Source organism: Athene cunicularia (genome assembly GCF_003259725.1).
Source record: "Athene cunicularia isolate RWA chromosome 2 unlocalized genomic scaffold, athCun1 chr2_part2, whole genome shotgun sequence".
NCBI classification, from domain to species: domain Eukaryota; kingdom Metazoa; phylum Chordata; class Aves; order Strigiformes; family Strigidae; genus Athene; species Athene cunicularia.
Window position 1 is genome coordinate 8,050,979 of NW_020799096.1, and position 9,811 is coordinate 8,060,789.

The 9,811-nt window shown below is 45.1% G+C and overlaps 1 protein-coding gene across 1 annotated transcript in view; it reads right to left on the bottom strand.

Annotated features, from left to right (window-relative positions):
• ITGA9 (integrin subunit alpha 9) overlaps nt 1-9,811 on the bottom strand; it is a 217,185-nt gene that overhangs the window by 203,681 nt on the left and 3,693 nt on the right. Inside the window, exon 3 of the mRNA XM_026843997.1 lies at nt 6,908-7,031. Within this exon, the coding sequence (XP_026699798.1) occupies nt 6,908-7,031 (124 nt within the window). The remainder of the gene's footprint in view (nt 1-6,907; nt 7,032-9,811) is intronic.

The following is a 9,811-nucleotide window of genomic DNA, read 5'->3' on the forward strand; positions in this document are numbered from 1 at the left end:
ACGCAGATGCCTGTGTGCCACCAACCCTGCACTAGCAGGTTTAATCCTCAGGCCCATCACTACCTCAGAGAAATAAAGTGATTTTCCCCTAAAGACAGTCACCAAAGCCTCCATAAACATTTCTGGTGGAGGGATGCTTCAAGACACCAGCCCCAGGAGGGAGGTAGTGAGTGAGGAGAGGGTGCTGTGCTTCTGAGTGATCAAATGGTCTCATGTGAGGGATGCTCAGGTCTGCTGCTTGTCATGGCCACCTGCTCCAAGCTCCCAGTTTACAGGGGACCCCAACCACCATCACTATAGGTTTTGTTTCTGTGTTTCAGGTAGCAATTGTTTCTCCTATCAAACCTGAGGAATTTTTATTTTATCTTTTTGCAGAAGAGGAAAAAAATATTTTTAGAAATACATTAAACTGGGGGGGGGGAGGAACTAAGAAGAAAAAAAAAAAAAGAAAATCACTTTCCACCCTGCCTTAACCCAAACATTTTCAGTTTAGAAGCATTTGAAACTAAAGAGCTGTATCTGAACCTTTGCAGATTTTTCCAGAGCGTTATTTTCAAATATTTACCATACTAATGAGTGCCCAGCTTCAGCATATTGCCACTTCTTGCATATTACAGTAATTTAGGCTCCAAAAACATTCACCATATAGGCCGGTAATTGTGAATTTTTAAAATGTTTATTTAAGTAAGAACCATTAACTCACTGCTAAATTATAAAAATTTTACTGAAATCAATGAGCAGATTGCCTCTTTGGAACCAAGCAACTTCCTTTTTGTGGCACTTTATCTTATTGAAAATCAAAAGGAACTAATTATAAACTGCATTCTCACAGATGTTTTTCAAAATAGTGTCTGTTTAGAGATATATACACACACAGACACACACACACATTCCCCCTTGATATATTATATATAGTCTCTTCCTAACAATGTAAAGATGCTCAGATTGTAAAGAATTTGCTGAGGTCATGTCAGTTGCACAGGGAGAGGTTTAATTGGAAAGACCATGCAGAACAGTGACTTGATCCACAAATTACAGCCCAAATGCCTAATGCAAGGCAGGGTCCTGCCTTTGCTATGGCTGGATTCCCACCCTTGCATAGGATGAAATGCAGCAAGTTCCACATCTGTCTCACTCAGATGTTTTCACTTCCAGCCAAGTTTTTCCTTTACATGCTGTACTGAAGTGTGATCAGACCTTGCTTCTTGCCAGTTTTGCACTCAACTTACTGTAATTCCAAACAAAATGGTGCTAGTCGCGGTGCCCCTGGAGGTCTGGAAGTATCCTTCTGCCTCACCTCCTAACCTCGGCAGGAGGCTTTTGTAATGCTGGAGCTCAAGGCTTTAGAGACTGCCTTCTTAAATCCCACTTTACAGGTTATATATTGGTTTTTGATGGAGGTCTAGAGCACCATGCCTTGCCTCAAAAGCCACCCCAGGACTGCAGCGTCTTGGCTGACCCAGCCCGCCACGAGACCACAGCGCCCACCATTTAGGCACTAGAGGCTGAAGTCCCTGCCAGATTGTACTCACAACCCAGGCCAGGGCCAGGCCTCTTAAATGAGCCCATCATCTGTGACGTGGGGAGAGAGGATTTCTTAACGCATAGACTTCTTGTGACAGCAAGCATCAATGGTTCTGTGTGTCAGGCCCATAACCAACTGCTGCAAGTGGGCCCTGCTGACACTTTGATGGATTTAAAATCTTGTATTTCCCTATAAAATTGTATGATGCTTGGCTCATGGTTTCTTTAAGTGTCTCCTTCAAAAAACACATGGCTCAATTTGCGTTAAAATAAAAGAGGAAAATTGCCATAGAATATTTAACCTGTGCAGTGACTTAGGTCAGGTGAATAACGACATAACCACTGGGAATGCCTCACTGGGGAATGGGAGGCAAATAAAACTTGTTTCTTATTTTGGATTTTCAAATTTTTCCTTCTCTTCTTTTATAAACAGGCTTTCTAGAACTTTTTTTCACAATTCAGCAACACGTAAAAGCCTCAAACATGATGGCAGCTTCCCCAGCCATTAGAGCTTTGCCATAGACTTGGGTGAGGCCTGACCATCTCCAAACCATCGCCCCCCCATAACTCTAGCCACCTGAAAGACCCCATCCACATGTGCATGCAGGCATGAGTGATCCAGCTTGCACAAGCTGTCTCCTGAATTCAGCTGCAAAGAAAATCTATGGGCGTGTAAAAACATCGGAGGAGAGCAGAAGGAACAGTAGCAGCTCTAGCAATGGAACAAGGCAGCTATTCAAGGATGGTAGGTAGATCCGTAGCTTCATGCAGCGGTGTTTAACAAACATGCAAAATCACTTTGTTTCTTAGGACAAGCAGAGGATTTTCTTCTGATAATAGAAATACAAAAATTAAACCATTTCTCCAATCAAGACAAAAACCTTGCTGAATTCACTTCATTGTTTTATTAGAATATAATTTTGCCCACTTAAAAAAACCAAGACACCAAATTCAGACCTAGGAGTAGCTTGAAACAAAAGTCCCAACATCAGAGGACACAGCACAGCTGATTTTCATCAGCAATACATGTATTAGAAAAGGAACAGAAACACACATTATTGTTTTCATTGTCAGGCAATGAAAAAACAATTACTCTTTAAATGAACCAAATTATTATTATTAACCGCAACGCATAAGGAGTGGTTTAAATGGTTGTACAATAAATTGAGTTGGTACATCCACCGAAGCTTATACTTCCACAGCATTCATGGGTTTCTGTGATGTCTGGTGTTTAAGCCACTTACACTGCCATTACTATCTGCTTGAGCTAATGGCCCAGCATCACAGACTTCTGCCTCCTCCCTAGAGCCACTCTGCCTCTTCTAAGCAGCGGATGAGCCCAAAAGACATAAAAACCAAGATTGCTTCTACCTCCCCTCCACTTCGGTGCACTGTAGTGACACCTTTCACTCATACGACAGTGCCGTCCATCCATCAATGCAGTGAAATGATCAACCAGAAGGAAATTGTGCAGTTACTGCGCCAGCTCACAGCTTTTGCACACCTGAATAGTAACATTTGCATGAGGTTTAGATATTGCATACAGTGGATTCGGTAGTTTCCGCATAGCTCCAGGCAGTAACTGCTGTCATGAATAGATCCTTTGTTTTTACACTTCTTTATTGTTCTTTCTTATCTGCCTGCAGACTGCTGTGCACCCCTGATTACACAGACCAAAAGCCACTAAAGTAACTGCTGCAGCAATAGCTGATAGCTAAGCAGTAAAATGAGGCTGAGTCTGGAAGAGGTGGCTGCCTCTGACTTTGAAGATGAGCCATGAATAAATACATAAAGCAAAAAAAAGAGAAGATGGTAGTGGTTTGTAGCCATGATGATCTGAGGTTATAAGAGAAGTAAGGCTGAGGAAGAAGTAACTGGATAAAACAATATAAAAACAAAAAGGAGAAGCTGTGATGTGTGAATATTCTGAAGGCAGATGCTCCTCAACTACTTCTCTGAGAAAACCTCTCTAAAAGCCTCTAGGCAAACTTCTATGTCATAACTTAGAATAAGCTCCAGGGTGCAATAAAATCCTGTATCTTCATAGATGGAAGTGGACAGTTACAGTAAACTATCATTTGCACTGGAAGTCTCTTCCTTCCTATCTTACAGTGTTTCACTACGCTAGAAAGAAAGAGTAGTAATCTTTCTGACCTAGAATTGTGGTATTGGGTTTGCACCACAAAGCAGGGATGTTCTGATGGCTCCCAGAAAACCAAATGTGGTCTGAACCCTGTGGGAAAACTTGCCTATCCCTTTGGAGGCGAGGCATGTGAGCATGTGCTGTTCCCCTTATTTACTAACCAAAGGGTCCACCAGTCTTTCCCACCTCCACCACCAACTGCTACCTCAGAGGAGTTGGAAACCATCCCAGCATTCCCCATCAGCTGGGCTGCTTCTCACAGTAGACACAGCCACCCTTCTTCTTTGCAAACTGAATGCACCAGGAGAATGAAGAGGCAGCTCCATTTTTTTGGAAGGCCATTAAAACTATGAGAAAAATAACCAAGTGAAAGCACTGCCTGGAAGACCGTGGCTCCATACCCCAGCTATACCACAAAGGACATCCAGCTCATATAAACCAGATTAGTTCCTACTCAGAGATTGCATTTAACTATTAGGCTTGCTGCTGTTCTCATTAGCTCTCAATCGCTTCCAGACTTCTGTCAGCCCATTCAGGGATGCCGGACAAGAATAAGATGGATTGAGACTACTACGTTGCACCACTACTATCCCGTCAGGAAATTTCCATCTCCTCTTTTGTCTTCAATTATTAAGCCTGCTTTATGTGGAGAGAGAAAACATACCATATGCATTAAGTAGGTCTGTCCCAAGGTCAGACTCTTCTCCTTTTCTGGCACAAGACTTTTGTTCTAGAAGCAAATAATCCCTATCAAGGTATATACACATGCACACACACACGGATGGATGGAGATGGATAGGCACTCAGCTGGCCTACACCCTTCACCAGGTAGGCAAGAGCCAGCCCTGGTTGTGGACCGTGCAGTCACACCAGCCTCTCAGCAGGCTTACTGCCCTGGCTGTGCTAACGATGGGGCTTCTGGAAATGAGGACGCGACTGCGGGCACCCATTCATGCATCACAAGTCCCCCAGAAGGCCGAAGGCGTGCTCCCCTGTGCAGGGTGTGCAGCCACGGGTCCGGCAGCCTCCCAGCGACAGCCGCGGTGGCTCTCGGTGTAGCAGCACTTCAGCTGCATTAGGCACTGTGTTTATTATCCCTATCAGACTTGCCGCTTCTCCACTTTGGGCTGCTCCTCAGTGTCAGTGGAGGAGAATTGCTGCTTCTGCTTCCAGAAAGTGAAAGAAAAAAAGTTACAAGGATGACTGCAATCTTATTTCACAGTAAACCTCAAACAACAAATCCCTCTGCGTGACATACCACGGCTATCTCTCTCTTTGAGCTTGTTTTATTGAAACCTGAAAGACCCAGGAGTAAACAAATGCAGCCACCCCTTGTGATACTTCGTGAGTTCATGTCTGATGGGGGAGGAGAAAATCAGTCCCAAGCCTCCAATTTTCACTCTAGCATGGAGTGAAATTAAGCCAACATCGTAGTGCACCAGCCCTGCCAACTTTCCACTGGCTGCTCTGCATGTACTAGGCCCACACATTTCTATTTTCTAGCAATTCCTGGCAAATATCCTGTCAGATTAGCAGCAGTTTTACTCCGAAGACATGACGCACAGAAAAACACAGGCAGTTCATCTCTTCCAGAAACCACCTCCCTGCCACAGCTTCAGGCAAGCCGCTTTTAAGACAGTGCGGGAGCAGTGACCCAGGTGCAGAAGGAGCCCCGGCAGTGTCCCTGTGTGTGCGCGCTGACCATAAAGTTAACATCAGATGATTTGCAGTGCGTTACCTCAGTGTGAGGCCTTATCCGGATTTTGCTGACAGAACAAATGAAGGGAAGAAGAAAGAAGACAAGTATATGAGGACAGTGCTCACAACAGGAAGGCTTACATAGTTTACTTGTATTCTGCTACAGAGCATCTGGCATGTCTGGGTCAAGAGACTCAAACCCTCTTCCTTTTCAAATGACCAGTTTCAGGGCTGGGAAATGCTCGAGGCACAGGTGTGCACCATGTCCAGAAGGTGCACAGATTTGTGGTGGCAGCTCCCTGAGCAAAGCCCAGAGGGAGGGGAGGAGCTGCCTCTGGAGGAAGAGTGGGCATGGAGGACTGCGAGGCAGGTCTGTCACAGAGCTGGCTTCATGGCCTGCTGAGCTGCAACACCGCCACTCACCAGCAGCAGAGAAACTTGCCAGGACATCTAGCACCTTATCCCTCTCCCACTTACTAATGTCAGCAGCAAGCCTGCTGCTGGCTGCTGCTAACCTTGGAGAGGGGGAGAGATGAATAAAATCAAATAAATACATAAAATCAGAGGTCTTGCCCACAACAAACCCTGCTGTGTCTTGGCCTCCAAACACCCACACTTCCTCGGACTCCTACAGGCAAGAGGGGAAATATGATGCCCAGGACAGACAGGAGAAAACAAGAAGGTGCTTTCCCCCCAGTGTTTCTCAGAAGACCAAGAAATCTTAGGAGATACGCTATCTTCTTCCTAAAAACACACTCATGTCTCTGGTTTAGCTAATTGCTCTTGGCTGAGGAGACGCTGTCTTCTGAAGTCTTCAGGAAAGGAAACACGATACAAGAGTCTCACATGCACTAGAGAGCTGGAAAATTAAAACACTGACACTTGAGATTTGGAGCAAAACCAACAGGATAGCCAGCACCTGCTCAGAGCTGGAGTCCTCCCTCTCCAAGGACCCCAAACCCAGACCTTCAGAGGACCAGGACACCTTACAGCACCTAAAACACAGCAGCAGTTTAACATAAAATGCTGCAGAACTTCCCCAAAGCAAGCAAGGTGTTAAGCAGCCCTTTTTTCCCCCTCTAGTGCTCTGATAAATCACAACACAGAAATGGAAGTGTTTCCATAAAATGGGCAAATTGGTTCCTGGTTGCACGTAATTCAGGATTCTTACTCTGTGCCACAGCAAAGCATAAGAGGCCAAGCTCAGATCACTATCTACTGATTATTCACATAAGAGAAGAGAGAGCTACTGTCTCACAAACACAATTCAGGAATGTATTATTCCTCCAAGAAATTGTGACCATGCAGAGTAAATCACAGGACCTGTTCAGTCATTGTGTTACTGTCCCAGCTTCACCCAAAAACCAACCACTGCAGCTGTGCCACAAGGCAGGCATATGTTACCAAAAAAAAAAATAAAAAAATTAACTAGTGAGGGTTACTGTGGATGATTTTTGCAAATAAAGTGAAAATAAACACAGCAGCTGTAAAATGAGAGTGCAGCAAGGGAGCTGAGCCCTGCTCCTGGCACCCACTCCTTACCTTCGTAGCAGGGCAAGAGCTTCCTCCCGTGGGGCTGCAGGTTGGGGGGAATGATGTTGCAGAAGCCGTGGGGCAGGATGTACTCCGTCTCATAGTAAATGTTTTTCCACCGGTGTGCACATGCCTAAACAGATCATATCACATGCATTACTGACCCAGTCATAGGAGAGCCCTCCGACCAAAGCAGAGCACACGTGAACAAGATGTCTCAGCATTGCCTTGCCCCCATGACTCCACTGTCTTCTCCTTACTTCCTACTCTTTCTAGATAAAGTATCTTCTCACTGTTATCTTCTGCAGCTCATGACACTGCCTGACCTGGCAGCTCAGAACTCAGCCTTCACGTGCATGACTAGGAGAAACAGCAGCTCTCAGAGCAAGACAGAGCCCATGCTGGAGATTTCAAAATCTCTCACCATGTATGAATCCTCATGGCTAGTGAAGCTTTTGTAACTAAAGATGAACTAACAGAACCCACCCAAGACAGAAAAGAGGGAAACCCAGGAAGAAAGACATTGAAAATACACCCAAGAGGATCAGAATGGATGCTAAGATTCAGAAAGTTACTAAGACCATATTAGAAGGTTATCCCACCAGAGGATGCATGTGTAAGTGAAAGGCTCGTCTTGCTGGGAAAGGCAGCTTTGTTTCTGGTGACAGAAGAGCTGGGCCATGCTTACTGGTAATTAATTTAAGTAAAAATGCCAGAGATTTTGTGGCAATGAGTGGCAACATCAGTCAAGGTGCAGATGCACTGCAGAGATCAGGGTGCCTTTCCCTTCGTAGTGAAGATCACCCTGCAAAACCAGAGCTAAACCAGTCTCACCAGGACACTTGCTCAGTACAACTGCCGCAGACAGGCACATGTACAAGCAACGTGGAGCCTGGTTCACACCTTCCCAGAACGCATTTACTCCAAAGATTAACATCACATTGCTGTCAGACAAACTACAAGTTGCCCGATGCTCAGGGGTTACTTGGAAGGGCTTTGAACTTGAGCACATGCCAGGCCATATCTCCAGCTGATCTAAGTTACTGAAGTCAGTGTAGATGTGTCAATTTATATCACTGAAGGCTTGATCCCATGCAAACAGAGCAGCCTCTAGGCTACAAATCATCTCCCCCACATACTTTCAACCTTTCCCGGAAACTCTGCATCAGCCCCCTTCACGATCCCTGCATTTGACCCTATCTTCCCCAGACAAAACACCTTCTGTCTTCCTTCCCTTTGTGCTACCCCACTTTTCTGCCTCAGTACCTCAGAGTTGCCCATGGGAGCATCCCAACATCATTAAAAAATATAGCCATGAGACAGGCGTAGTTGTGTCATCCATCCAGTAAGGGACCTGGAAAGTGTATCAACCACTGGGAAGCTCAAAACTCAATCCAGCAGTCACCACAGGCCCCTTCCCATATACTTAACCCCAGAAAGACATAAAAGGTTAATACTACTCTCATTATTTTAACTGAAACAGAGCAAAGCCAGTTGTCCAAAAGCGTGTTCTGCTGTTAGCAGCACTGCATTTGGAGTTTGATATTTATTGCCTTCCTAACTTCCAGTACTCCAGGAGAAGCACGTAGCTCCTGAAGATGGCTATTGCAGAGGAATAATGAGGGACTCTGGGGGCTGTGGAAAGCTCTGCACTGCATGGCACAGGCTGCCACCCCTGACACGAAGGATGCTTCTGATAGCACTCTGCTTGACAGCCAAACGCATGTGCGAAGTCCTGCAAAGAGCAGCTTTGGGGATTCCCTGATGTGCCTTAAGGAAGCCCAGGTATGGTTTTAATCCCCATGTATCACTCATTCAAAATTCAACATCAACAAAAAAAACAGCACATGAAACGCTCGTTTTCAGCGTAACCAGGAAATAGTTCCTCTCCTAACAGATCTGTGCTGCTAGCACAAATACACACATGCAGAGCCCTTGTAAAGACAGTACCATAAAGACACATACCATTAAAGCAAGAGTCAGGTCACCCTCAACTCTGGTTGTAAACTCAAACGGAAACAGACTGAGAGTATTTTTTAAAATTATGAGCAGATAAATAAAAGATTGTGATACTGTAAATTCCTTGACATTCTATATCTCGGAAACTGCAAGGGACTCACATAAATTAACCTACTAATCTCTCCCAGAGGAGCACAAACAAGAGTTGAGGAGAGCAGCAGCATTTCATCACAAGCAGGAGGCTTTGCTCAGGAGTGAAGTGCACAGGTCAAGAAAGATGGAAAAATATAAGGAGAAAAAAAAAAAAAAAAAAAGAGCTGCTGCATAAGAAGTACATTTAAAATCAGATGGAGGCTACGGGCTCAGTTTAGCCTCTTTTTCTGGGCACGCTTACCTAATCTGTTAGGGTTTGGGGTTTGTTTGGGTTGGTTATTTTTTTTAATGATCACTTTTCTGTACTTTCAGCACGCTGTGTATTCAGGCACACTACAGTTTACCACTGGCTGCCTGAGTCTGTGGACAGCTCAAAACCGCAGCTTTAAGAGATGAGCTCCACCTTGGTTATCTCAGCTGGGGCTTCCCCAGACTCCCCCAAGCCACAGCTGCAGCGTCTGACATTTTCCCAATGGACAGGAGAGCAGCAGCTCCTCTTCCTCCCTGAAACTCATTTATCTGCAGCCAAGCAACCAGCACATTTGTCTCCATGCTACAGCAAAGCTCATCCACAACTGCTTTTGGTTCTCGCACCTTCCCAAAAATGTTTAGTTGGATCACAGTATGTGATCCCCTATTTAACTGGGGCAAATGCTGCCAAAGGTGGCTGCAGCCTTCCTTTTTCAATGGCACATGTCTGCAGAGGTCTTGGGAAATGAGTCACCTCAATTTGATGCTGTGGGGAGGGTTTTTCTATATTGATTTGTTTGGGTTTTTTTCCCCCAAGGTGATTGCAAACAA